General features: G+C 57.8%; 1 protein-coding gene across 2 annotated transcripts; it reads right to left on the bottom strand.

Annotated features, from left to right (window-relative positions):
- Window positions 1-1,329: 1,329 nt before the first annotated feature.
- On the bottom strand, window positions 1,330-26,447 carry HCN3 (hyperpolarization activated cyclic nucleotide gated potassium channel 3). Of its 2 annotated transcripts, none has more exons than XM_030542055.1 (8): window positions 26,053-26,447; window positions 11,740-12,169; window positions 11,331-11,492; window positions 9,844-10,062; window positions 9,322-9,468; window positions 8,934-9,174; window positions 6,586-6,750; window positions 1,330-5,970 (listed from the first exon to the last, which is right to left on the bottom strand). In XM_030542055.1, the coding sequence occupies exons 1-8, from the start codon at window positions 26,445-26,447 to the stop codon at window positions 4,826-4,828; spliced, it is 2,904 nt and encodes a 967-aa protein (XP_030397915.1). In that variant the 3' UTR covers window positions 1,330-4,825. The 2 variants fall into 2 exon arrangements, with proteins under 2 accessions (XP_030397915.1, XP_030397914.1); XM_030542054.1 differs by having other exon boundaries at window positions 6,511-6,750.
- Between the last annotated feature and the right edge of the window lie 1,439 nt (window positions 26,448-27,886).

The following is a 27,886-nucleotide window of genomic DNA, read 5'->3' on the forward strand; positions in this document are numbered from 1 at the left end:
CCCAGCTGAGTATGGCCAGGGGCTAGCTCACTGTGTTGGGGGCCTAACCGGGGCCTGCCAGGACACTGCTGCAGGGAAGCTTGCAGCACTGGCAGTCAGCTGAGCACTGCTTTGGGGTCATGCCCTCTGCTTTGCCCCATCTTGGCCTGGCTAGAGAGCTACTGTAAGGCTGCAGCAGCTGCCTGTGGATGGTGTCAGAGCTATGCCCCAGGGCAGGGCCGGGTGGACTTGCTTTGGGCCTGCTCTGAGGGGATGGTTTCATCTGGGTGCAGCACACACCACAGAGGGTTCTGCTCCCTGTAGAAATGTTCATTGGCTACAGGGGCGCTTGGATCCCCAGCACCTGTCCATTGTGCCCTATGTGACCTTGATTTAATCCATTTAATGCCTAAAGTCCAAGCTGCAATCAGGCAAGATCAACTCCCCCCCCCACCCCCAAGTTAATAAATGGAAGAAAAACTCTAAAGATTAAACACTAATCTCAAAATGAAGGGAGGGGGGTCCCTGCTGCTGCCATGCAGCCAGGCTTTGCTTCCTGTTGGGGAGTGGGGGTGGCGGTACAATGCAGCCACACCCTCCGCTTGGCTCCTGAGATGGAAGCGGGGGCCAAGGGCAAACTGCAGACTCTGCACTCTATCCTTGCTTTCAAATTCCATGACAGACTTGACCCAGTCAAGCCACCCCCTCCCCCAGCTCCCTCTGTTCAGCTAACATTGGCCACTTCCTCTCTGTGCAGCGAGAGCCTTCTCTGCAGTGCCTCCTGTCTAGAACTGTGCTGGCCCATCAAGCCCTCAATGAAATCCCAGGGAGAGCCCAGCCTCTGCCCCCAGCTCTCTCGGTCTCTCTTTTTGGCTTTGCCTGCCCTCTGCGGCACAGCTTCCTGGCTCCAATGAGGGCTCGGGGGATACAATTTTTCCCCCCGCCCATGTGCCATCCCCTCCCAGTAGCTAGATTTGGATTTGCATGGGCCATTGGTCTAGGGAAGCAGCATTGTCCTGTTTCATTGCAGTCTCTGGACGAGCCCAGGCCCCATTACAATTTCATCAGGGCTGAAGGGCTTTGAGAATTACTCGTAACTGTCCCAGAGAGCAAGGCAGACCCTGAACTGCCAGCACCAAGGTGCTTGCCCAGCATCACCTGAGCAAAGGGCACAAGGGGCTGCCTTCTCTCTGACTTGGTGTCACTAATAGGCACCATGACCAAAGAAGCCACTGGCAGGAGACATCTAGAGCTGTGACTGCTGGAGAGCAGGGGCTAGGGGCTTCTCTAACCCCAGCAGTAGGTGATGGGGTGGGCACCAGCTGCTTTATTGACAGAGGTGCAGTTAGCTGCCAACTTGGAGTCGCTCTTTATTATTTAAATCTGTTATGTACAATGACTAAAAATTAAAAAACGCTTTTAAAGTCTCTGCAAAATGAAAACTACAAGCTCTGTACATCGACTGCTGTGAGTGCAAGAGTGAAGGATCATGGTCTTTGGTGACTAGACACACGCACGCACGCACACACACACACACACACACACTCTCTCTCTCTCTCTCCTACTGTGGCCTCTCTCCAGCCGATTCCCCCTGTTGCTAATATGGATAGGAGTGACAGCCTCTCTTTAGGGCAGGAGCTATGTCCTGCTGCATCTAATACCCCCCCCCACCTCCTTGGGGTGACGCAGACAGACACGGCTGCTGCATTTGTAACCCTGCTTAGAACAAGGCTGGGCAGCACAGTGGTACTGTGCTGGGGGTTACCCAGAGCACTGTGAACATTGGCACTCTCAGCAGCAGGGCTGCCCGGGGTTAGCAATGACAGGGAACCTGCAGGGGAGGAGTCGCAGGGCGACACAGCCACACAGAGTATGGTTTCCTCTCTGGAAAGACCAGAAAGGTTCCAGATGCTGTGGAAAGAGGGCCACGGCTCTGCGGTTGGCACCTGGGCCAGCCCACACTTTGGCACTCTTCCTCTCAATGGAATCCTACCACAATTGCTACAAATGTCTCTACGTTACGTAGTGTAAACAATAAGATCCTGGAATGTTTGAATCTAAGTGACCTGACTGCAGGCCCCTTCCAGAGGAGCTGCTGGGACAGACACACGGGGCCAAGTGGAAGGAGGGAGAGGCAGGGACAGAGGGAAAGGACACTCAAGTCCATGAGAAGGCAGTGCTGAATACTCCCTCCAATACAGGCATCAAAGTGATTCCCACTGGACTGAACTCTGCCAAGGGCTGAGCTCCCCCTCTTTGTCCTGCAGTGAAGACTCTGGTCCCAACATCCCAAAATACAAATGAAGAGAAGAACTGAACAACTTACCTTCAAGAAGTATTGTACGAAAAGAACCCCTAGCCCAACACTGTGCCTAGCCACGGCTGGGCCTATTGCCTCTAGCACAGGTACATACAGGGCTGAGCTGCATATTGTTGACATTGTCAGTGCTCCCAGAGCAGGGACTACAAGATACGATTATCCTGACTGGTAGTGGAAAGAAGCTATACAGCACAGTGGAGTTGGGGGTGGGGGCACTACTCTAACCCGAATCAGTAACACGTTTGGACCCAAAAGCAACACCGTAAGCAGAATTCAGCTGCTTAGCAGAGCCACGACTCGCACACACATTGCTAACTACTGGTTCCTGGAGAGGGGCAGCTTGGGCTGAGCTGGGAGACTCCCCGAAAATCCTGACCCTTCTGTACAGGGTCGCAGAATCCTCCCCCTGGGGAGGCTACAAGTGCAGGAAGCAACATTGCTTCAAGCTGAGATCCAGGCAGTGATTGGGGCGTGATTGACAAGCATGGGGTGGGGGGACGTGAGCATCTCCTCTGCAATCTCCTTGGAGTCACTTTAATGCTGACAAAGAGCATCTTGGACTGACCTCAAGAAACTGGGGCTGGGTCTTTAGCAAGACTTGACCATGGACAGCGGGTGGGGACCAACCCTTCCTGACACCCAACTCCCTGGGACAATGCTGCTCACTCAGACTAACCCCAGGCAATGGGCACCAGCCTGCGAGGTAAGAGGAGAGAGACCCCATGGCTCAGCTCTCAAAGACCCTCCGGGGGTGCAGGAGCTAGCAGTCGAGAGCAGAGGTAGCAAAACTCGTTTGCAAGTCCCTTCCCACAAGAGGGGAGCAGGAAACCGTCTGGTCTGCCAAGAACATGCCTAGTGAGAAATGCACATCTCAGGCTGATGCTGAGAGCTGCAGCCCCTGCCCTTAGCCTGTGCTCCTTGCCTCAATACAGTGTAGGGGACAAGACCCAGCCAAGGAGGCCCTTCAGTCAGGTCTCTGGGTCTGGCTGCCCCAAGGCTCCCAGAACATCCATCAGAGCCTGTCTCATAGGAACGCACATCACCTATGGCCAGCCAGCACAGGTCCTGGGGGACCTCGGGATGTTTCTATTCAGCTTTTGCATTTCCAGGCCTGGCCTGGCTTCTTGCACAGAGGGGGGGTTGATTAATCATCTGACTAGCCACAGATACCAAGAATAAGCCCCTCAGGGAAGCCAGCACTGGGCCTATGTCCTCAGAGGCAGCCTCCTGGACCCCAGGGCAGGCCAGGAGCTGTGAGATGGAGGGAACCCACCAGCTCAAATCCAGCCCAGACAGTTACAGCCAGGACAGCCCTGGCCTGCTGGGTCCAGATCTCCCACTTTCTGCAGGGACCACCTGACTATAACGACCAGGTGCTCGGAGCACTGAGGGATGAGACATGCCTCCCTTCCCCAGGGAACTGCGTTCTCTAGGCTAGAGGCACTCATATGGGCTCCTGCTGCACACATTTAAAGTCACCTATGGGAGAGATGGAGCAGCGGAGACATGCTCACAAGTGGGAGCGACTTGCCAGCCTCTGGGGGCAGAGGCCAAGCGAATGAGGCCTGGCCTCTCAGACTAGACCAGCTGGGGATGAGAGGGAGAGAGGGGAGACACCTGGAGTCCTGGGGACTCGGAGCTGCTTGGGACCACAGGGTGCTGGATGGATTCATCTTGGCTTCTGGGTTGGCCATGGTAGCCTGCGGCATGGGGCCCCAGGCATCCTCCTCTGGGTACAGAGGCTTGGGAGCTGGAGTGAGGGGGATGTCAGTCTCTCAGCAACCTTGCAGCCCCCCACCTCCCTCCCACTCTGCCCTCCCCCAGTGCAAAGGCCTCTCCATGGGGTCCATCCATCTGCTGTGGGTGAGGGGAAAGGCCTCACCATGGGGCTCTGGCCCTATCCCCCTCCCCCTGCCTCCCCCACAGGGCAAAGGCTTCAAGCAGGCCATTGTGAGGACGCAGCTGACGGATGGGCGAGGTGGAGGGGCTGGGAGAACTTCCTAATATGAGTGGAAGGATCTGCCGAGTGCCTTCCTGACGCTGCTCACCCCAGCGGGGCCTATGCCCTGCAGGGCAGGGCTGGGCCCCTTGGGAGTGGGTGGAGTGAGGGGACAGAGTAGGGGCAAGGTCCCCTTACAAGGTTAGTGTTCCCAGGGAGAGGCAGAGTGCACTGATGGAGTCAGCCCAGCCCATGGCCCTGCTGCCCCCTTGCTGTGGGGAGCAGATGGGGGAAGCCTTTTAGTGGCTTCTTGTTCTCAGTGGAGTCTGGGGAATCCCAGCGCAACCCCTGGGCAGAGCCTGCTCTGCAGCCAGGCACATGACTCTGGCAGAGTCGGTGTCTATGGTAGGTGGTCATCCCTGGCCATCTCCTCTCCTTGCCCCGTCAGCCTCAGCCCGGGGTGGGGGCCTTGGTGGAGGCTGGCCCCCTTTCTCCCTGCCCCAGTCCCATGTCCAACAGCCCCAGGAGCACGGCTCTCCAGAGAGCGTACTCCTCTCTCCCCCACGCTGGGACACAGCCCTGGGCTCTCATATGTTGGACGGGAGTTTGGGCTTCCCACTTTCCAGCTCAGGACTGAATGCCACGGAACCCTTGCGGGAGGGGCATGCCGCATGCCTGGGCATGGAGACGGGAGACTGCGGGGTGGACGCTCCGCTCACGGGCTGGTTGGATTGGACCAAAGATCCTGAAGGCATCTGCTGCGGGTGTGCTGACTGGCCTGGAACCCCAGGGGGTGCCTTGGCGAGTCCCGCTACTGAGGGAGATGACCTGTGAGCCAGGTTCCCCGCTGACTTTCTGCCCTGATGGGAGGAACTCCCGTCCACTTGCTGGGCGACTTCATTGGGCAGGGATGGCTGAGATGCCGACAGGAGCCGGACGTCCTGGGTAAGCCTCCCGATGGGTAGGCCCTGGATGCTCCTGTGCTTCACCAGCTGCTGCGGCTGCATCAGCAGAGAGATGTGGGAGCCAGTGGCTCGGGACAGGCTGTAGTGGAGAGTTCTCCCTGCTGGGAGTGCCTGCTCAGAGCTGGGGGACGGAGCCCCTGCTGGCTGCTGGAGAAGGGATGTGGAAACTGAGGTGCCTCGGGACTTGGAGAGCTGGGGTTGGGAGCCCATCAGGGGCTGCTTTGCTATTGCCAGGGGCTCTCCCTTCTGCACCAGCCTTGGCTGCGGCAGTCCCACATGGCCAGCTTTCTGCCCCTCACTTTCCAGAGGCAACTGGGACTGGACCATGGGGGATGCAGGGGAGTTGGCGGCAGGCGTCTGCAGGTGGGACTGTACACCGGACTGGGAGCTCACTGAGGAAGGCCGGGAGCCCCCCCGCAGGCTGGGCTGGGACCTGCGCACTTGCCTGGTCAGCAGGGTGGCCTCAGGCGAGAGTGGGCTGGAGATGGAGGAGGGTGGCAGGAAGATGTGGGCCTGCAGGCTCTGCTGGTGAGTCAAGGCAATGGCCACGTTGGTGGTGGCAGCTGCCGTTTGCAGCGGTGCATGCACCAGAGGCTCCCAGATCACTGGCTTGCCACTCAGCTCCCGGCCCACTGCCATTTGCTGCAGGTCTTGGATGTTGTGGGCCATGTCCCGGTCGTGCTTGACGATCTGCTGGATCATCTCATTGTTCATGGCCCCCGAGCTGTGCTCCGCTCTCTTGCGCAGGAGGATGGAGTTCTTCTTACCTGAGGGGCAGAGAGAAAAGACAGGGTCACCAACACCTGCCTGAGCTGTGCCCAGGGCCGGGGAACCATGGGAGTAGCAGGCAGATATGAGCATCTCCACCGTCTTACAGACAGGGAGGGTGAGGAGCAGGGAGATAGAACCCAGGAGTCCTGGCCCCCTGCTTCTACCATGGAGTTATGCTGACACTAGCAGTTTTCTTGGCTGAGTGTCTATCTACGGCTGTGTAATAAGGGTGTAGGCCTGGCGCTCCTGGGTCCCATTTTCCCCCAGGGCCAGCAGCTAGTCAGGTCGGCCCTCACCAGTGAGGAGTGCAAGGGGGAGGCAGTGGAAGGCTGAGCTTGGGAGGGGTAACTTACAGACCCTCTTTGTGAACAAAAGCGATGTCATATAGCAGCTCCTCTTACCTCATACTGGGGAGAGGGAGGGAATCCCAGAGCAGGCTCCTCAGCCCAACCCCAAAGGAGGCAGGGAAAGAAATGCCCCTGACGTTAGAGGCCCAAGGACAGGGGAAGGGGTATGGGGAGCAGGGGGGTACGTGCCAGTGCAGCAGCTGCCTGGGAGCAAGGAGATTCGTGGGAGTGGCTGGCATGCACCTGGGGTGGGCGCTCCCTCACCGATGCGGTCAAGGCGGTCCATGGCCACGGTCTCGAAGGCCCTGCGCATCATGGGGTGCTCCTCCAGCACCTCGTTGAAGTTATCCACCGAGAGCGAGTAGAGGCGGCAATAGGTGTCGGCACGCACGCTGGCTGTCCGCCTCCCCCGCGTCAACAAGCAGATCTCTGTGGGGACACACAGCTTGGCACCATGGCTGTGGCCATCTCCCTGCTGGCACTGACCCCCCAGCCAGAGAGGAGGAGACAGTTACCTTGTCTAGTGCCTCTTAGGTTACAGGAGCTTGTGTGCTGAACAAAATTGAAGCACAAAGTTGGGAAGGGACCAATCCCAGGCAACGCAACAGCCACTTACAGAGTCAGGAATAGAACCCAGGAGTCCTGTCTGGCATTGCCACACCTTGCTCTAACCCTGAACACTGCTCCCTTTCCATCCAGAGCTGGAGAGAGAACCCAGGAGTCCTGGCTCCCAGCCCCTCCTCCTCCCCCATTCTTACCACCACTGCCTTCCCAGAGCTGGAGAGAGAACCCAGGAGTCCTGTCCAGCATGACCACACCTTGCTCTAAACCTAGACACCGCTCCCTTTCCATCCCAGAGCTGGAGAGAGAACCCAGGAGTCCTGTCCAGCATGACCACACCTTGCTCTAACCCTAGACACCGCTCCCTTTCCATCCCAGAGCTGGAGAGAGAACCCAGGAGTCCTGGCTCCCAGCCCCTCCAGTTCAAATCCTTGGACAAGACCCCCTCCTCAGCATGAGCAGCAGATTACTAAGTATTTTAACTCAAAGAAGCCTTAGATTGTAGGGTGAGGGGCACCTTAGTAAACCCAGGTGCGTGGGTGGAGCCTAAGTTAGAGCCATGAGGCGATGGGCACAGGAGTACAAGAGCTGGGGCGAGAATTCTCCTGTGACATTCTGTACCTTGGGGGAGTGTCCTGTAACCCCCATCTTTCTCATTTACATATGACTGTGAACTTGCATATAAAACAGGCTGGGTGAGGTATCAGGGGAAAAGTTATGATCTACTGAAAGTCATTTCTCTCTCCATAGATGTGTATCATTGATGCATGTGACGTTATGGGAATTGTGTTGTATGGTTGTCACTAAAACACGCTGTAAGTTGGGAAATCAGCCAGATATTAGCCCCCTGCCCCCAGAGTCAACAGCAGGAAAGTAACCAACACCCGAGCGGGGTGTCAAACAACCCATCAGCAGCTATAATAATAATAATTGGAGATATACCTATCTCCTAGAACTGGAAGGGACCGTGACAGGTTATTGGGTCCAGCCCCCTGCCTTCCCTAGCAGGACCAAGGACTGATTTTACCCCGATCCCTAAATGGCCCCTCAAGGATTAAACTCACAACCCTGGGTTTAGCAGGCCAATGCTCAAACCACTGAGCCAGCCCTTGCCCCACCCCCCAGCTACTGTCCTGCAAGGGAGCTACAATGCAACGACTCACCTGCATGAAGCCACACCAGGGGAATTGCTCAGCCTTGCCTGGGGACTCAGCAATCGCCACCAGACATGCCTGGACTTACGGTCTACATGGGACTAAGGGTATAAAACAGAACACAGGGGCCCCCTGCTTGGCCCTTCTCCTGCCCCCACCTGTGCTGCAAGCAACAAGGAAACTGAAGAGGAGAGACTCCAATGGAGGAGACTGGCCCAGATTTCAAGGGTGAAATCTGCATACTACGAACTGCAATATCTAGTGTAGTGAGAAAAACTGCTTAATCTCGATGTTGCCCAGTCCAGTAGGGTTCAGAGTTTAGGCTGCGTGCTAATGTTTTCTTTTCTTTTGGTAACTAACTCCGACTTTTTGCCTATCACTTAATACGACTTAAAATCTATCTTTTGTAGTCAATACATTTGTTTAACTGTTTATCTTTACCAGTGAGTTTGCCCGAAGTGTGTGGCAAATGTGCTCAGGTTTGCAAAGGCTTGTGTATATCCACTTTCCATTCATGAAGTGGTGAACCAATTAATAAATCTGCATTGCTCATCTTGAGCAGTGCAGGATGGTATATTCCTGAGGTGCAAGGCTGGGAGCTGGGGTGATCTGGCTGGTGCCTTTCCTTGTCTGATTCATGAGTGGCTCTGGGAGCATTCATGCAATATAGCTAGGTGTGGGGCTCCACATGTGGCTGTGCTGAGTGATCACAGTGCCTGGAGGGGCTGCAGCTGGCCACTAGTCAGGCATTGTGAGCGACAGCCCAGGCTGGAGAGTTAAGGGGGCACAGTGGTCCCACGCTGTACCCAGGGGATCCCATCACATCTCCATCCCAGATCCTGGAACCACAGACACACCCTCCCATCTGGGGAGCAGCATGGCCATTTCCAGCCTCACCCCCGAAGTAGGAGCCGTCGGACAGCTTGGTCTCCTTGTTGCCCTTGGTGAGGATGCTGACCACACCATGCTGGATGAAGTACATCTTCCTGCCCACGGTGCCCTCACGGATGATGAAGTCCCCAGGCTGGAAGACCTCGAAGCGCAGTTTGGTCAGCATGGCTGTCACAAAGCTGGGGTCGGCACTGGCGAACAGCGGCATGTTGGCCACCAGGTTCCGACAGTTAAAGTTGATGATTTCCTGGGAGGAGGGCAGCAGAGGATCACTTTACCTCTCTGAGAGCTGCAACCTGCCAGCGATCACCCCCCGAGGGGCAGCAGGGCTGGCCCCAGCACTCACCCACCCAAAGGGGGCAGCGGGGCTGGTCCTGGCTCCAGAACTGCCTACCTCTTTGAGAGGCTCACTCAGCTCTCCCAGGATGTTCTCCTCATCAAACATCTTGCCCTGGTAGCGGTGCTCATAGTACTCATGGATCCGCTGGCGCGTGTCCCCAGGCAGCTTGTGGAATGACATGTATTGCTCCACCTGCTTGTACTGGAGTGACAGACAGAAACACTCATGCCAGGGCTGGACACACCCAAATGGGAAGGGCAGGGGCTCCATATGTGGCTGGGAGGGGGCCCATGCCTGTGGCTTGAGCCCCAGGGCAAGAATGAAGAGTGCAGCATGGTGCCAGGCAGCCCTGGGCCAGCTGTGCCAATGTGGGGACAGAACCAGGGAAGAAGATGGCAAGGAGCAGCACAGGTCGGGCAGTGTTTAGTGACACAAGGATCTGTTCATTCCCAGCTCATACCCAGGCTCTATCTCCCCACCACGCACCTCCCCTGCTTGCCTCAAGGCCTGCCCCTTATCACCCTGCCTGAGCTTTGGGGCCAGCTTCACGCCCCCAAGCCCTGCAGGGGCACTCACCTTCTCCTGGTACTGTCGGCGAGAGGAGTCCAGCGACTGGATGAGGGCAGTGGCGTGGCCAATGAACATGGCGTAGCAGGTGGCACCCACAATCATGCTGAGCATGGTGAGCCAGACGTCGGTCATCCCCTCTGGAGCCTGCTGGCCGTACCCGATGCAGAGCATGTGGCTCATGGCCTTAAACAAGGCATGGGAGTACTGCTTCCCCCAGGAGTCGTTCTGCAGACAAGAGGGCACCTGAACAGGCTGCTGCCGGGCTAGCTCCTGCCACTGTAGCCAGGGATTTCTTTGAACACACAGCCTCTCTGGGGTGGGAGAAATGTGAGCTCCCAGCTAGCAAGGGAGCACGTCTGTGGCCACACACCCGGGGCAGGGCCTCGTTCCCCAGGGGGCAGTGGCTTCTGGGCTGATCTAAGGACCAGAGGCTTTGCCCCCAGCCCAGCTCCCAGGGAGGCAGCAGGAGCCCCTCCTGCCTGCTGTCTCTTGGCAGCTGGCGTGAGGGATTTCCCTTGCTTGTCGGATTTAATTAGCAGCAGAGACGTGCTAGAGCAGGGACACGCCCAGACTGAGAGATTCCCGTCTGACTGTTACCTGCAGGGCTGCAGTCAGACTCCGGGATCTCCATCAAACCCTGGCTGGACAGCACATGTGTGCACGTGTAATTAGCACAGGTGTAAGAGTGTGCACCTGAGTGTGTGTAAGAGTGTATGTCTAGTGGCGTGTGTGCCAGGGGACGTTCCCAGCCTGGAACATGCATGATAGTCTGGTCCATGAGGTCTCCCAGGCTGGAGCCATCAGCATAAGGTTTATTTATCACCTGCCTGTCAGTTTATAAACACTAAGCCTCCCACACCCCATACACATGCCACGATCCCCATTACACAGACTGCAGCCCGTCTCTGCAAACAGCCCCATTCTCTCACTCAGGAGATCAACCCCTCTCCAAAGGCTGTTCTCCTGTTAGCCCTGCAGGGCCAGGGAGGTCAAATTCTGACCTCATCGACCCCATGCAGCCCTTGGCCGCTGAGCAGGGTGGGAGGGGATCTGCCTTCCAGCACATTCATTGTTAACAGAGTGACACAGTGCACGTGTCACGGCCACAGTGGAGACTGGGACTCTGCATGGAGCCCATGGCCCTGGCCAGGGATTCCCCCTTTGATCCCCAGCCAGCCTGCTCCTGGGCACAGCTCCTCTGGGAGCCCACAGGAACACCGTTCTGTGGCGGCAGTCTGGGATGGGGGATGGTTTTAAACAATTGTCTTGTACAATAAAGGCTTTGCTCCTTATGTCGCATGATGGGCACCAGGGCAGCAGATGGCACTGCTCCATCTTGGGGCTCTCTTAGATCAGAATGGGATGACAGATGCTGAGGAGAGCAGATACCACAAGGAAGGGATAGGCTGGAGCCCAACAGCCCCACCCCAGGGAGACACAAAGAACCTGGGGATCTCAGGCTCCAGTGTAGAAGAGCTGGGCCGGGCACTCACCACCATGTGATTGATGGAGACCCAGCAGTCCTCAGGAAAATCTTGCAGCATGGGCACCAGGAACTGCAGGCAGCCGTCCCAGTGGCACAACAGCAGCATCATGCCAATGAGGTTAACGATCCGCACCACAGCACTGGCCAAGTCGTAGGTCATGTGGAAAATCTGAGCAAGGGCACAAGCCGGGAGAAAGACTGTGAAAAGCCAGCTCTCTTCTCCAGGTACCCGCATGGGAGGACAGGGAGCCCCCACATACCCCTTAACTCCCCACAAAAGCTCCTGAAGCCTCCCAGCCACAGGTCCCCAAGATGCCCCTCCCCCTAACCAGGGGTTCTGAACCCCCCCCCCCCCCCGATCCCTCCAGGCAGGGATCCCCCTAGCTGATCCACCCTTCTCCCCCGGGCAGTCCCACCTCCTCCCACTGGTGAATGTAGCGGATAAGGCGGGACAGGCGCAGGAGACGCAGCAGGCTGAGGATCTTAGTGAAGCGCACGATGCGCAGGGCCCGGGCCGTCTTGTAGACATCGGAGTCCACCTGAGTCTCCAGGTCGACGATGAGGAAGATGTAATCCACGGGGATGGAGGAGATGAAATCGACCAGGAACCAGCTCCTCAGGTACTTCATCTTGATGGTGTGTGGATCCAGGATGATCTCCGTGTTGTCCTCCACCACGATGCCCGTGCGGAAGTTCAACACCAGGTCGGCCAGGAAGAAGGTGTCTGAAAGCACGTTGAAGACAATCCAAGGTGGTGTGTTCTCATCCTTGAAAAAGGTGATGCCTACGGGCAGGATGATCAGGTTTCCCACCATCAGCAGCAGCATGATGAGGTCCCAGTAAAACCTGCAGGAGGAATGGAGAGCGGGCACGAAGCAGGGGAGAGAAGCAGAGGAACAAGAAAGGAGATGGGGAATGGAGCCAGGGAAGGAGAAAGGGAGAGAGAGAATGAAAACCTCCTTCTAGTAGCTAAACCTGCGTGAGAAATTGGATCAGTTTAAACTGGAGGGTTCAGAGAAGAGCCATGAGAATGATGAAAGGGCTGGAAAACCTGCCTTACAGCGACACAGCTCCATCTGTTTAGAGAGAAGTTTAAGGGTTGATTTGCTCAGTGTCTGTAAGTACCTTCCTGGGGAACAAGACATTTGATCATGGGCTCTTCGGTCGAGCAGCCAAAAATCTAACATGAGCCAACAGCTGGAAGTTGAAAAGAGACAGATTCAGACTGGAAATGAAATGCAAATGTTTAAGAGTGAGTGTAATTAACCACTGGGGCAATTTACCCAGAGCTGTGGGGGATTCTCCATCACCAGAAATACTTTAATCAAAAAGATGAGCTGTAGATCCAACAGGAACCGATTCAGGGAGTCCTGTGGCCTGCGTGACACAGGATGTCAGACTTGCTGATCAGCAGGGTCCCTTCTGGCCTTGGACTCTCTAAACCCTCTGGAGATTACGTGCACACACCCCAAACAGATACTCGGCCAGGATGCACACGCGTGGACACGGACACACACCCTCCTCCCACTGCATATGCCCCAAACAGATACACAGCCAGGAAGCACACGAGCACACACACGCATGCATGCATCACCCCATTTGTCTCTCCACCTCAGAGGGCTGAGAGCAGCCTGTCATTCCAAGCTGCTGCTCACCAGCCGTGTGCAAGGGCAACACAACACGCCAGGCCAGACAGCTCTACTCCCAACCTTTGTGCCCCCAAACAATCAGAGAGCCATGGTATGAGCACACGGAGGGGCTGCGTCTGCACCCAGCCCAAGGTCCCAAGGGGAAAGGAATTACCACAGTGGCAGGGAAGTAGAGAGAGGAGGCTCCATGATAGGAACCGGAGAGCTGCTGAGGCAGCAAAGGATAGGGTGGCTGGGCCTGGTAGTACGAGCTGTGGAGGGGAAAGTTCTTGCCCTGACAGTGAGGAGATGCATGAAGGCAGAAGACAGCCAAAGCCTGGTGAGAAGAGAACAGAGACCCAGCACCTGAGGGCCTCTGTAACAACACTGGCTGCCTGCCAAGTGCATCTGGTGGCCTGGGGTGGCTCTGTAGCACCCTGCCTCGGTTTCCCTTTCATTCAGTAATTCCACAACATGTATCCTCCACCAACCCCACCACAGGGTCTGGCCTCCCTCTCCACCTGGCATCTTGCCCTGCTCTTTATCTCCACAGGAGCTCCTAGGCCTTTTCCATCCACTTACAGCAGCTATGTGGGCCTCCAGGCCCAAACCCTTCCACCTGCTCATCACAGCCTCTGCCCCAGCGTCCTCTCCCGTCTTCTGCCTCCCTCTCTTCACAAACAGCAGGTCTGCATAGAGCCTGACTGTCCTTGGTGCAGCTGTTAATGAGGAACAGGTGGGCCAGATCTGTTCCCTAGCCCTGGGCTAGGCTCTGAAAACAGCGAGGGTGATTCTGACCCAGAAAGGAGAGGGCGGAGTGGGTATCTCACTGTGCCCATGCTGCTGACCAGGGCTTGGCAAGCCTGGCAGAAGAGAGTTGCAATAGTACCGGTGAGAGGGGCTGAAGGCGCGGGGGGGAGTCCAGGAGAGGGGAGGCAAGGCTTTGGGAAATGTTGCCGAGATGGTGATCGCCAGTTCGGCCGGGGGAGGAGGAGGAAAGCTTGGGTTCAAGGATGATGCCTGGGCTATGGAGAGTGGGGGCCTTATGGAGAGCCCCCGCAGAAACCAACTCTTCCCCCTGGGGAGGGTGCCAGGCTGACTGCTGCCAGCCCAGGGAGAGGAGCTCCCTCCCGTGGATGAGAAGGCAAGGTACGGAGACCCTCCCTGGTGGTGCTTTACCCAACAGCATGGACCTCCCAGCATCCCCTTGCAAACCTTCACTCCTGGCACTGTGGGCACCTGCCAGGCAGGCAGATCAGGGCCACGGACGGGCAGACTGAGCCCAGAGAGGGGACGGGACTTGCACCCAGTGAAGCAGGGTCGGCGCTGGGGTTGGAGCTCCGATGATGGACTCTGTCCCTGTCTGCCTGGAACTCAAGACACAAACTTCCCTCTCCCCCAGCACCCCCCGACTGCCGCCTATTGTGCTAGCCCCGACTTCCAGGAGGGAGCTTTAGGGTGTGGCCCATAGGCGTAGCTGGGGGTGGGGTTGAGGGGGGAAGGATAAAAAAGCCCCCACTTGGTTCCGCTTCCGCGCTTCAGGACAATCGGCTTTTGCTGAAGTGCCCAGGCACAAGTGGCCAAGAACAGAAGGTCCCAGGTTCTTTCCTCCCCGGGAACTCAGGCTCTGGCCCTCCATCATTGGTGGGGGGCGCTGCCCACAGGGGCTTACAGGGTTTACAATAAGCTCTTTGGTTACACAAGCAGGATGAGATGGGCAGGGCTCTGGGTTCCCAAAGCCTGGCTCACGGTCAGAGCCACGAAGAGGCCGGGGTACTGAGCACAGTGTGACCATGCAGGCAGAGGTGGGGGCTGAGGGCTAAAGGAGACGCACCTTCCTGCCGTTCCTCTGTTGGGCTGAGGGATGTCTGCAGCCAGCACCCTCCCCCTGCCAGAGGGCAACCCGCTGCACAAGCCACAGGACCAAAGAGCCGCACTCATTGGGAGAGTGACGCCCCTTGCTGCATCCTACCCAGGCCTGGGTGCTCCAGGGTGCTCCTCGAGTGCCAGAGGGAGTGGTTAGCAGGGAGTGCTCTGCACTGGGCAGAGAGGAGCCCCTGTATCTCCTATAGCACCAATTTTATGCCTGGGCATCTTGCTGTGCTCTGGATTTCAGAGAGGCAAGGTTCCTGCAATTCTCAGCCTGGTTTTTCCCCTGCTGGACTCGCCTCCCACCATATGCTACAGCCCCACTAACTCACTTTGGAAATGTGGTGCCGGTGCCAGATGAATTCACTCTGCAAAGCCAAGCTCTTGGGGAAGAGACTAGAATCCAGGCCTCTGCAGGCAGATGGATGCATCAGGCTTTGCAGGCTGTGACCTCCACAGGGGGCTGGCCTGGCTTACTGGGTTCCTGCCCTGCCCTTCACCTACGTAATGTACACACTTGGACTGAGGTGGAGATGGACATAGGAGACGGAAGTGTTGAGTCTCTGGGTTAGGATAAAAGGGGTAAAAAACAAGGGTGATGTTGTGCTAGGAGTCTACTACAGGCCACCTAACCAGGTGGAAGAAGTGGATGAGGCTTTTTTTAAACAACTAACAAAATCATCCAAAGCCCAAGATTTGGTGGTGATGGGGGACTTCAACTATCCAGATATATGTTGGTAAAATAACACCGCGGGGCACAGACTATCCAATAAGTTCCTGGACTGCATTGCAGACAACTTTTTATTTCAGAAGGTTGAAAAAGCTACTGGGGGGAAGCTGTTCTAGACTTGATTTTAACAAATAGGGAGGAACTTGTTGAGAATTTGAAAGTAGAAGGAAGCTTGGGTGAAAGTGATTATGAAATCATAGAGTTTGCAATTCTAAGGAAGGGTAGAAGGGAGTACAGCAAAATAGAGACAATGGATTTCAGGAAGGCGGATTTTGGTGAGCTCAGAGAGCTGATAGGTAAGGTCCCACGGGAATCAAGACTGAGGGGAAAAACAACTGAGAAGAGCTGTCAGTTTTTCAAAGGGACACTATTAAGGGCCCAAAAGCAAGCTCTTCTGATGGGTAGGAAAGATAGAAAATGTGGCAAAAGACCACCTTGGGCTTAACCACGAGATTTTGCATGACCTACAACATAAAAAGGAGTCATATAAAAAATGGAAACTAGGTCAGATTACAAAGGATGAATATAGGCAAACAACACAGGAATGCAGGGGCAAGATTAGAAAGGCAAAGGCACAAAACGAGCTCAAACTAGCTATGGGAATAAAGGGAAACAAGAAGAGTTTTTATCAATACATTAGAAGCAAGAGGAAGACCAAGGACAGTGTAGTCCCACTGCTCAGTGACGAGGGAGAAGCAGTAACAGGAGACTTGGAAATGGCAGAGATGCTTAATGACCTCGTTTCGGTCTTCACTGAGAAGTCTGAAGGAATGTCTAGTATAGTGAATGCTTACGGGAAGAGGGTAGGTTTAGAAGATAAAAATAAAAAAAGAGCAAGTTAAAAATCACTTAGAAAAGTTAGATGCCTGCAAGTCACCAGGGCCTGATGGAATGCATCCTAGAATATTCAAGGAGTTAATAGAGGAGGTATCTGAGCCTCTAGCTATTATCTTTGGAAAGTCATGGGAGACGGGAGAGATTCCAGAAGACTGGAAAAGGGCAAATATAGTGCCCATCTATAAAAAGGGAAATAAAAACAACCCAGGAAACTACACATCAGTTAGTTTAGCTTCTGTGCCAGGGAAGATAATGGAGCAAGTAATTAAAGAAACCATCTGCAAACACTTGGAAGGTGGTAAGGTGATAGGGAATAGCCAGCATGGATTTGTAAAGAACAAATCGTGTCAGACCAATCTGATAGCTTTCTTTGATAGGATAACGAGCCTTGTGGATAAAGGAGAAGCGGTGGATGTGGTATACCTAGACTTTAGTAAGGCATTTGATACGGTCTCGCATGATATCCTTATCGATAAACTAGGCAAATACAATTTAGATGGGGCTACTATAAGGTGGGTGCATAACTGGCTGGATAACCGTACTCAGAGAGTAGTTATTAATGGCTCCCAATCCTGCTGGAAAGGTATAACAAGTGGGGTTCCGCAGGGGTCTGTTTTGGGACCGGCTCTGTTCAATATCTTCATCAACGATTTAGATGTTGGCATAGAAAGTACGCTTATTAAGTTTGCAGACGATACCAAACTGGGAGGGATTGCAACTGCTTTGGACGACAGGGTCAAAATTCAAAATGATCTGGACAAATTGGAGAAATGGTCTGAGGTAAACCGGATGAAGTTCAATAAAGACAAATGCAAAGTGCTCCACTTAGGAAGGAACAATCAGTTTCACACATACAGAATGGGAAGAGACTGTCTAGGAAGGAGTATGGCAGAAAGAGATCTAGGGGTCATAGTGGACCACAAGCTAAATATGAGTCAACAGTGTGATACTGTTGCAAAAAAAGCAAACGTGATTCTGGGATGCATTAACAGGTGTGTTGTGAGCAAGACACGAGAAGTCATTCTTCCGCTTTACTCTGCGCTGGTTAGGCCTCAACTGGAGTATTGTGTCCAGTTCTGGGCACCACATTTCAAGAAAGATGTGGAGAAATTGGAGAGGGTCCAGAGAAGAGCAACAAGAATGATTAAAGGTCTTGAGAACATGACCTATGAAGGAAGGCTGAAATAATTGGGTTTATTTAGTCTGGAAAAGAGAAGACTGAGAGGGGACATGATAGCAGTTTTCAGGTATCTAAAAGGGTGTCATCAGGAGGAGGGAGGAAACTTGTTCACCTTATCCTCTAATGATAGAACAAGAAGCAATGGGCTTAAACTGCAGCAAGGGAGATTTAGGTTGGGTATTAGGAAAAGGTTCCTAACTGTCAGGGTAGTTAAACACTGGAATAAATTGCCTAGGGAGGTTGTGGAATCTCCATCTCTGGAGATATTTAAGAGTAGGTTAGATAAATGTCTATCAGGGATGGTCTAGACAGTATTTGGTTCTGCCATGAGGGCAGGGGACTGGACTCTATGACCTCTCGAGGTCCCTTCCAGTCCTAGAGTCTATGAGTCACCGCCACGTTCAGAACGGGTGGAAAGAAAAGAACCAAAACTCGCTCTTCCATGAGAAAGACACCAGGAGGGAAGTGGGGAGAGAGAGATCAGTCCCCCAGAGACACCGCCAGATGGCCCATCCACCCCACTCCTCTCTCTGACAGTGGCCAGATGCTTCAAAGAAATGGGGAAGAACCCCCATAATAGACTCTTTCAGGGGTTGGATTACACCCTAAAATTCTCTCTCTAAACACACTCAAGTGGGGCCATCGATGTTCTCATTCTCCCAGTCACAGATACACACATCCCCCTTCCCCCCTCCGCCACACAGCCCCAGACCCCCATGACAAACACTGAGTAATGGAGGAGTCCACAATCATTCACAGAAATCAAGGGCAGTTTTGCTTCTTCCTCCCAGGCCCATGTGGCTCCTTTCCCCATCTCTCTGCGGTAACCTGGCCAGCTCACACTCCGGCTCTTCCTGTGACCCAGCAGAACTGTACCCAGCCCTAGACACCCATGTCTGTATTGTCGCGAGGTGTCTCTGGTCCTACAGCCAAGAACAGTTTCAAGTAACAAGTTAAAGACAGAGCCAGAGAGCTGCCCCAGTGTCTGGGTTGCACAGAGGCAGGTGCAAAAGCCAGCTCAGTACACTGACAGCCCAGTCTCCTAAGGTGGGCACCAAAAAAGGCCTCTGCAGGGAGAGATGGGCTTTGGGGAGCTAACAATGGTGAGACCCCAAATTTCCATAACAGTAGAAACCAACAGTCAGAAGCTGAGGATGAGCAGCTGGTCACTAATGCCTCTCTGGGGCCACGCTGTATGCTGCGTTAATCTTTTCCAAGTCACGACTCTGGGGACTTTCCAGCTGCAGTCAAGAACTTTCCTACTGATTAGTACTTTGTTAGGGGTGCCAGCCCAGAAGGACTGTGGCTATGGAGGGGTTAATGTCATCTGCCCCAGCTCATTGGCCCCTGACAAATGCCATGCACAAGCTCACCCAGCTAACCCTGTCCTTCCCCTCCTGCTGACTGCCCAAACCCACCTGGCGCCTCGTCTCAGATTTACTTTGTAAGCTCTTTAGGGCGAAGCCTGGCTTTTATTCTATGCCGGGCAGTGCCAGCATAGCAAGGCCCTGATCTTGATTGGTCTCAGTTGCTACCATAATGCGGATAATAAACAACATTGACGTAATCCAGCCTGGACAGCTACCTACCAGCCCCCCCACGTGTCACCTTGTCACCTTCACCAGGCAGAGCTGCAGGGACCATGATTTCACAGGAGCTGCAGCTTGTAAACGTGGGGCTGCTGAGGCCCTTACAGAGGGTGCAGCTGTGACGCATGGCTGCTTTACTGTCCTTCACACTCTGCTGGAGCAGTGTAAAGGATCCTTAGCATCCCTGCGAATCAGGGCCTCTCTGCAGGGGGACCCCTGGTTACACCTACATGTGAGCAGGCTACTTTCCGTTTCAGGTGCTAGCCTCCTGCTGGGTCACAGTGACCATGGCATAATTTTCCACTAGAAATTATCGTCTTGCAGTTTCAACCCTCACAGAGAAAGCCCATCCGATGTGACTCAACATCCCTGTGACATCCAATTCCTTCCCACCACGTAGACATCCCAGTAACACCCTGGAGACCCCAGGGACAGAGTGTGCCTGGACCTGCCAGCAGAAGGCCTGCCTTCTTGCCATACACCCTGCGCTAAATGGTCACATTGCCCTTCCCAGTGCAACTCCACCAGCAGCCTGCACAGCCAGAGCCATTCCTGCTGAGGGAGGGTTCTGTAAGCGCCCCTTCTGCGAGAGCTGGGACAGGAGTTAATCTCCTTGGATGTGGTGCGACGACTGAGTACACTCACAAACTAAAAACAGCTCCGAGTCCACTGGCAAGAGAGAAGGGCTACTCAGGGGCAGACAGAAGGATCTGGCTTCCTCTGTTGGGGGTGCCCCGGTGCCCAGGGTCGGTTCGGCCCAGCTCCCTAGAAGCTCTCCCCTGCCCATACACGAAGCACTGTCAGATGCAGGAGCGAGCTGTGGGGGAGAGATTGCTGGGACACTTGGGACTGGAGGGGCAGGAGGGTCTGAGTCACTCCCAAGGGCTGAGCGTGGGATACCCCATGTCCTGCTGCCAGAGGAATTAGCCTGGGATTCTATAGGGTTGGTTGGAAAATGCTCAAGCAGAGTGATTGCTGGGCAGCAGAAGCACATCCCGGTCAGTACCCTGGGATCTCTGCATGTTACTTTTAGCCTCTGCCTTACTGGAGAGTAGTGGCAAGAGGGGAGGACTAATGATGTGCAGGGGCGGCTCCAGGCCCCAGCACGCCAAGCACGTGCTTGGGGCAGCATGCCACGAGGGGCACTCTGCTGGTCGCCGGGAGGGCGGCAGGCGGCTCCAGTGGACCTCCCACAGATGTGCCTGCGGAGGGTCCGCTGGTCCCGTGGCTCCAGTGGCAGAGTCGCCCCTGACCACGTGCTGGGCAGAGCCCCTTCCCTAGAAAGTCAAGGACAGGATCCTTCCAAAGAAAAGGGGCAGGGGGTGAATTTTGGGCAGCAGGGGAGTTTCTGATTCTGGTGATCAGCTGGCCTCCCAGGGTCACACCAGGCCTGCTTGAAAGGGGTCCCCAAGAAGAATAGGGGGACCACTCTAGGTGAGGCCTCCTTGGGGTAAATCCCAGTGGTCCAGCAATGCTAGGGAGTCTGGGTGCAGGGAAGGCTGATGACAGCGAGGACTTGGGAATAGAAACTTCCTGCACAGCAAAGTGAACGGCACTGGATTTGTATCCTGTCGGTTCTTAGTCCCCGACTCCCCTACAGCTCCCAGCTGCTGCCCTGCTCCCACCTGGAGGTAGAGGGGCCCTGGTGACAAGACTGATCTCCCTGACTGGTCTGGGGAGGAGGGACCTGACTCCCCCAGTCCCTGGTGCCTGGCTTGCAGGAACAGCACAAGCTGCTGAGGAAGGGCCCCTTCAGGGCTCCTGGGGAATGGAGTCCACCTCCCCAACTCACTGCCTGGCCATCCTTGGGATTTCACCCCCTGGCCTCCTACCAGGGCTGTAGGGCTCAGGTGCCCCTAGCCTGGTGAGAGGACCCCGGCACCTGGGCCAGCCCCACCTCACCTCCCCCGCAAAATGGGGCTGAGGCTGCAGGCCCCAGAGCACCAGCACGAATAGAAGACAGATGCTCACAGCCTGAGGGAGCAGCCGTTGGAGTATTAGAGGGTATGGGCCATGGGGACCAGGGAGGACAGAACGCAGCACCCTCACTCCACTGAGACCTGAGCCACCGGGACCCACCCCCGGGGCTGAGCAGGGCCCGCCTCAGCAGAGGAAGGCCAGGCTTAGCCTGCCGCCTCAGGCTCAGTACCCAAGACAGCGCCAGCCCCAGGCCCACAGGAGGATGGACATAGGGGGAGAGGGGGACCTGGGCAGACATCCTTGCATAGGGGTGGGCAGGGATACATGCAACCTGACCACCCTGTGTATCAGCTGGAGGACAGGGGCTTGGCTGGAAGGTGGGGTCAGGAGGGGCAAGGGCCCCTCTCACCTGAAGTCACTGAATGGGTGGATGGGAAGGGGCACAGGGGTAGGGCCTGGCTGGGTGGACAGGAAGGGGTGGTTAGGCTGGGCGTGGACAGAGACAGCGGAAGGGGAGGCTGGGTGACTGCGGGCGGGGAGTGGCCAACTAGGGAGGACAGGGGCAGGGGCTGGCACCTAGCAGGCAGGTCCTTAGCAGGTGCCGGGCCACCTCTCACCTGAAGTTGCCGTAGGGGTAGATGGGAAGTGGGTAGGGCCCGGCTGGGTGGCAGAGGATGGCTGACCAGAGAGAATGGAGACAGTGGGTGGCCGGCGAGCGCAGGTCCCTCAGGGACTGCCCAGGCCCTTCTCACCTGAAGTCGCTGTAGGGGTGCATGGGGAGGGGTGGCTGGCTAGGGAGGATGGGGGCAGGGGGTGTCCAGCGATCAGGCGGGTCCCTCAGGGGTCCCAGGGCCCCCCTCACCTCAAGTCACTGTAGGGGTGGATGGGGAGGAGTGGCAGAGGGTGGCTGGCTAGGGAGGATGGGGGCAGGGAGTGGCTGGCTAAGGAGGATGGGGGCAGGGGGTGCCCAGGCCCCTCTCACTTGAAGTCGCTGTAGGGGTGAATGGGGAGGGGTGGCAGAGGGTGGCTATCTAGGGAGGATGGGGGCAGAGGGTGGCTGGCTAAGGAGGACGGGGGCAGAGGGTGGCTGGCTAAGGAGGACGGGGGCAGAGGGTGCCCAGGCCCCTCTCACCTGAAGTCGCTGTAGGGGTGGATGGGGAGGGGTGGCAGGGGGTAGCTGGCTAAGGAGGATGGGGACAGGTGGTGCACAGGCCCCTCTCACCTGAAGTCGCTGTAGGGGTGGATGGGGAGGGGTGGCAGGGGGTAGCTGGCTAAGGAGGATGGGGACAGGTGGTGCCCAGGCCCCTCTCACCTGAAGTCGCTGTAGGGGTGGATGGGGAGGGGTGGCAGGGGGTGGCTGGCTAGGGAGGATGGTGGCAAGGGGTGGCTGGCTAAGGAGGATGGGGGCAGGTGGTGCCCAGGCCCCTCTCACCTGAAGTCGCTGTAGGGGTGGATGGGGAGGGGTGGCAGGGGGTAGCTGGCTAAGGAGGATGGGGGCAGGGGGTGCCCAGGCCCCTCTCACCTGAAGTCGCTATAGGGGTGGATGGGGAGGGGTGGCAGGGGGTAGCTGGCTAAGGAGGATGGGGGCAGGGGGTGCCCAGGCCCCTCTCACCTGAAGTCGCTGTAGGGGTGGATGGGGAGGGGTGGCAGAGGGTGGCTGGCTAAGGAGGATGGGGGCAGGGGGTGGCTGGCTAAGGAGGATGGGGGCAGAGGGTGCCCAGGCCCCTCTCACCTGAAGTCGCTGTAGGGGTGGATGGGGAGGGGTGGCAGAGGGTGGCTGGCTAAGGAGGATGGGGGCAGGGGGTGGCTGGCTAAGGAGGATGGGGGCAGGGGGTGCCCAGGCCCCTCTCACCTGAAGTCGCTGTAGGAGTGGATGGGGAGGGGTGGCAGAGGGTGGCTGGCTAAGGAGGATGGGGGCAGGTGGTGCCCAGGCCCCTCTCACCTGAAGTCGCTGTAGGGGTGGATGGGGAGGGGTGGCAGGGGGTGGCTGGCTAGGGAGGATGGTGGCAAGGGGTGGCTGGCTAAGGAGGATGGGAGCAGGTGGTGCCCAGGCCCCTCTCACCTGAAGTCGCTGTAGGGGTGGATGGGGAGGGGTGGCAGGGGGTAGCTGGCTAAGGAGGATGGGGACAGGTGGTGCCCAGGCCCCTCTCACCTGAAGTCGCTGTAGGGGTGGATGGGGAGGGGTGGCAGGGGGTAGCTGGCTAAGGAGGATGGGGACAGGTGGTGCCCAGGCCCCTCTCACCTGAAGTCGCTGTAGGGGTGGATGGGGAGGGGTGGCAGGGGGTGGCTGGCTAGGGAGGATGGTGGCAAGGGGTGGCTGGCTAAGGAGGATGGGGGCAGGTGGTGCCCAGGCCCCTCTCACCTGAAGTCGCTGTAGGGGTGGATGGGGAGGGGTGGCAGGGGGTGGCTGGCTAGGGAGGATGGTGGCAAGGGGTGGCTGGCTAAGGAGGATGGGAGCAGGTGGTGCCCAGGCCCCTCTCACCTGAAGTCGCTGTAGGGGTGGATGGGGAGGGGTGGCAGGGGGTAGCTGGCTAAGGAGGATGGGGGCAGGGGGTGCCCAGGCCCCACTCACTTGAAGTCGCTGTAGGGGTGAATGGGGAGGGGTGGCAGAGGGTGGCTATCTAGGGAGGATGGGGGCAGAGGGTGGCTGGCTAAGGAGGACGGGGGCAGAGGGTGCCCAGGCCCCTCTCACCTGAAGTCGCTGTAGGGGTGGATGGGGAGGGGTGGCAGAGGGTGGCTGGCTAAGGAGGATGGGGGCAGGGGGTGGCTGGCTAAGGAGGATGGGGGCAGGGGGTGCCCAGGCCCCTCTCACCTGAAGTCGCTGTAGGAGTGGATGGGGAGGGGTGGCAGAGGGTGGCTGGCTAAGGAGGATGGGGGCAGGTGGTGCCCAGGCCCCTCTCACCTGAAGTCGCTGTAGGGGTGGATGGGGAGGGGTGGCAGGGGGTGGCTGGCTAGGGAGGATGGTGGCAAGGGGTGTCTGGCTAAGGAGGATGGGAGCAGGTGGTGCCCAGGCCCCTCTCACCTGAAGTCGCTGTAGGGGTGGATGGGGAGGGGTGGCAGGGGGTAGCTGGCTAAGGAGGATGGGGACAGGTGGTGCCCAGGCCCCTCTCACCTGAAGTCGCTGTAGGGGTGGATGGGGAGGGGTGGCAGGGGGTGGCTGGCTAGGGAGGATGGTGGCAAGGGGTGGCTGGCTAAGGAGGATGGGGGCAGGTGGTGCCCAGGCCCCTCTCACCTGAAGTCGCTGTAGGGGTGGATGGGGAGGGGTGGCAGGGGGTAGCTGGCTAAGGAGGATGGGGGCAGGGGGTGCCCAGGCCCCTCTCACCTGAAGTCGCTGTAGGGGTGGATGGGGAGGGGTGGCAGGGGGTAGCTGGCTAAGGAGGATGGGGGCAGGGGGTGCCCAGGCCACTCTCACCTGAAGTCGCTGTAGGGGTGGATGGGGAGGGGTGGCAGAGGGTGGCTGGCTAAGGAGGATGGGGGCAGGGGGTGGCTGGCTAAGGAGGATGGGGGCAGAGGGTGCCCAGGACCCTCTCACCTGAAGTCGCTGTAGGGGTGGATGGGGAGGGGTGGCAGAGGGTGGCTGGCTAAGGAGGATGGGGGCAGGGGCTGGCAGCTAGCAGGCAGGTCCTTAGCAGGTGCCGGGCCACCTCTCACCTGAAGTTGCCGTAGGGGTAGATGGGAAGTGGGTAGGGCCCGGCTGGGTGGCAGAGGATGGCTGACCAGAGAGAATGGAGACAGTGGGTGGCCGGCGAGCGCAGGTCCCTCAGGGACTGCCCAGGCCCTTCTCACCTGAAGTCGCTGTAGGGGTGCATGGGGAGGGGTGGCTGGCTAGGGAGGATGGGGGCAGGGGGTGTCCAGCGATCAGGCGGGTCCCTCAGGGGTCCCAGGGCCCCCCTCACCTCAAGTCACTGTAGGGGTGGATGGGGAGGAGTGGCAGAGGGTGGCTGGCTAGGGAGGATGGGGGCAGGGAGTGGCTGGCTAAGGAGGATGGGGGCAAGGGGTGCCCAGGCCCCTCTCACTTGAAGTCGCTGTAGGGGTGAATGGGGAGGGGTGGCAGAGGGTGGCTATCTAGGGAGGATGGGGGCAGAGGGTGGCTGGCTAAGGAGGATGGGGGCAGAGGGTGGCTGGCTAAGGAGGACGGGGGCAGAGGGTGCCCAGGCCCCTCTCACCTGAAGTCGCTGTAGGGGTGGATAGGGAGGGGTGGCAGAGGGTGGCTGGCTAAGGAGGATGGGGGCAGGGGGTGGCTGGCTAAGGAGGATGGGGGCAGGGGGTGCCCAGGCCCCTCTCACCTGAAGTCGCTGTAGGAGTGGATGGGGAGGGGTGGCAGAGGGTGGCTGGCTAAGGAGGATGGGGGCAGGTGGTGCCCAGGCCCCTCTCACCTGAAGTCGCTGTAGGGGTGGATGGGGAGGGGTGGCAGGGGGTGGCTGGCTAGGGAGGATGGTGGCAAGGGGTGGCTGGCTAAGGAGGATGGGAGCAGGTGGTGCCCAGGCCCCTCTCACCTGAAGTCGCTGTAGGGGTGGATGGGGAGGGGTGGCAGGGGGTAGCTGGCTAAGGAGGATGGGGACAGGTGGTGCCCAGGCCCCTCTCACCTGAAGTCGCTGTAGGGGTGGATGGGGAGGGGTGACAGGGGGTAGCTGGCTAAGGAGGATGGGGACAGGTGGTGCCCAGGCCCCTCTCACCTGAAGTCGCTGTAGGGGTGGATGGGGAGGGGTGGCAGGGGGTGGCTGGCTAGGGAGGATGGTGGCAAGGGGTGGCTGGCTAAGGAGGATGGGGGCAGGTGGTGCCCAGGCCCCTCTCACCTGAAGTCGCTGTAGGGGTGGATGGGGAGGGGTGGCAGGGGGTGGCTGGCTAAGGAGGATGGGGGCAGGGGGTGCCCAGGCCCCTCTCACCTGAAGTCGCTGTAGGGGTGGATGGGGAGGGGTGGCAGGGGGTAGCTGGCTAAGGAGGATGGGGGCAGGGGGTGCCCAGGCCCCTCTCACCTGAAGTCGCTGTAGGGGTGGATGATCCAGGACCCGGCCGATTTCACCCGCTGCTGCTCCAGCTCCACCGCCTTGTGGCTGCCAAACATGCGCAGCGAGAACTTGTTGACCGCGGGCTGCAGCATGGCCCCGAGCTGGCGCTGCACGAAGGTGCCGGCCAGCGCGGCTGGGTTCTCGGCGTCCGACAGGATCTGCTCCGCCGCCTGCGCCTTGCCGCCCCCGGGCTGCGAGGCGGGCGCCTCCCCCGGGGTCACTGCGCCGGGCGGCTGGCCTGGCCCAGAGCCTGCGCTCCCCTCGCGGCGCCCGGGGGCCTCCCCGTCCAGGGCCAGGGGCTTGTCCCGCGGGTCGGCGCCCTGCGCCCTGTCCCGGGGCTCCGAGCCCGGCGCCGCCTCCATCCTGCCGGGGAAGCGCCCTGCTCAGGTTCCCTTCAAACGCCCTTGCCCGGGCGCCCAGCCCGGCTCCCCTGGGCACATGCTCACCGCAGCCGGAGCCGGAGGCGGCCGCAGCTCCGCGCTCCGCCGGGGGCGCGGCTGGGGATGCTGCCGGGGGCGCTGGGGACCCCGCGGAGGGGGGCGCCGCTCCCCTCCCTGCCCCGCACCCGGCTCAGCCGCAGGACGCCGGGGGCGCCGGCCGCTGCTCCCCCATGGCCGCCCCAGAGCCGGTGCCGGCGCCGGCGACCACAGCGAGCCTGTTGCACAAGCCCAGGCGGGCAGACGTCAGCTGGGCTGGGGGAGCCGCAGCTCCAGCCTCCGGAGCGCGGGCAGGCGGCGGCTTGGCCCAGCCAGCGGCGAGCCGCGGGCTCGGCAAGGCCAGTGCTGCCCCCTGACGAGAGCCCGGAGACTGCAGCGGGGAGGGAGGCACCCAGCCCCCGCAGGGGGAATCTCAGCTTCCTTCTGTTAAAACAAGCCCTTTCTATCGCTTGTCCTTGAAACACCCCAGTGAAGGCCCCTATTGCAGTTCTGGGGAGCGGAAGGCTTGGCTGAGCCCTGCACCCCCAGCCTCGGCATCCCTTTGGCCAAGAACATCATAAGAATGGCGACACTGGGTCAGACCAATAGTCCCTCTAGCCCAGTGTCTTGTCTTCTGATAGTGGCCGATGCCAGAGGCTTCAGAGGGAGTGAACAAAACAGGGCAAGTATCCAGTGATCCATCCTCTGCTGCCTCCAGTCCCAGCTTCTGGCAGTCAGAGGCTACGGACACCCAGGGCATGGGGTTGGGTCCCTGCTCACCTGTCCCCATGAACTTATCCAGTCTTTTCCGAACCCAGTTGTACTTTTGGCCTGAACAACATCCCCTGGCAATGAGTTCCAGGGGTGCATTGTGTGAAGAACTTCCTTAGGTTTGTTTTAAACCTGCTGCCTGTTAATTTCATTGGGTGGCCCCTGGTTCTTGTGTTCTGTGAAGGGGTAAATAGTGCTTCCCTCTTGGCTTTCCCCACGCTGTTCATGATTTACAGCCCTCTGTCATATCCCCCTTAGTCAGCTCTTTTCCAACCTGAACAGTCCCAGATTTAATCTCTGCCCTAACCCTAACCCGTTCCATCCCCCTGATCATTTTTGTTGTCCTTCTCTGCACCTTTTCCAATTCTAATATATCTTTTGTGAGATGGGGCACCAGAACTGCAGGCTATGTTCAAGGTGTTGGGTACCAGGGATTTGTATTATGTCATTATGATATTTGGTGTCTTGTTACCTATCCCTTTCCTAATGGTTCTGAACATTCTGTTCGCTTTTTGACAGCTGCTGCACACTAAGTGGATGTTTTCGAAGAACTATCCACAATGACTCCAAGAGCTCTCTCTAGCGTGATAACAGCTAATGTAGACCCCAATGTT

Source organism: Gopherus evgoodei, chromosome 24 (assembly GCF_007399415.2).
Source record: "Gopherus evgoodei ecotype Sinaloan lineage chromosome 24, rGopEvg1_v1.p, whole genome shotgun sequence".
NCBI classification, from domain to species: Eukaryota; Metazoa; Chordata; order Testudines; family Testudinidae; genus Gopherus; species Gopherus evgoodei.

Excerpts from the sequence above, each read along its gene's own strand:
- HCN3 (XM_030542054.1), bottom strand. The coding sequence starts at position 26,447 with ATGGAGGCGGCGCCGGGCTCGGAGCCCCGGGACAGGGCGCAGGGCGCC. Across the intron at positions 11,493-11,739 it reads ACATTCACCAGTGGGAGGAG|ATTTTCCACATGACCTACGA; the intron begins GTGGGACTGCCC and ends GCCCTTGCTCAG. Across the intron at positions 9,175-9,321 it reads TGAGTGAGCCTCTCAAAGAG|GAAATCATCAACTTTAACTG; the intron begins GTAGGCAGTTCT and ends CCCTCCTCCCAG.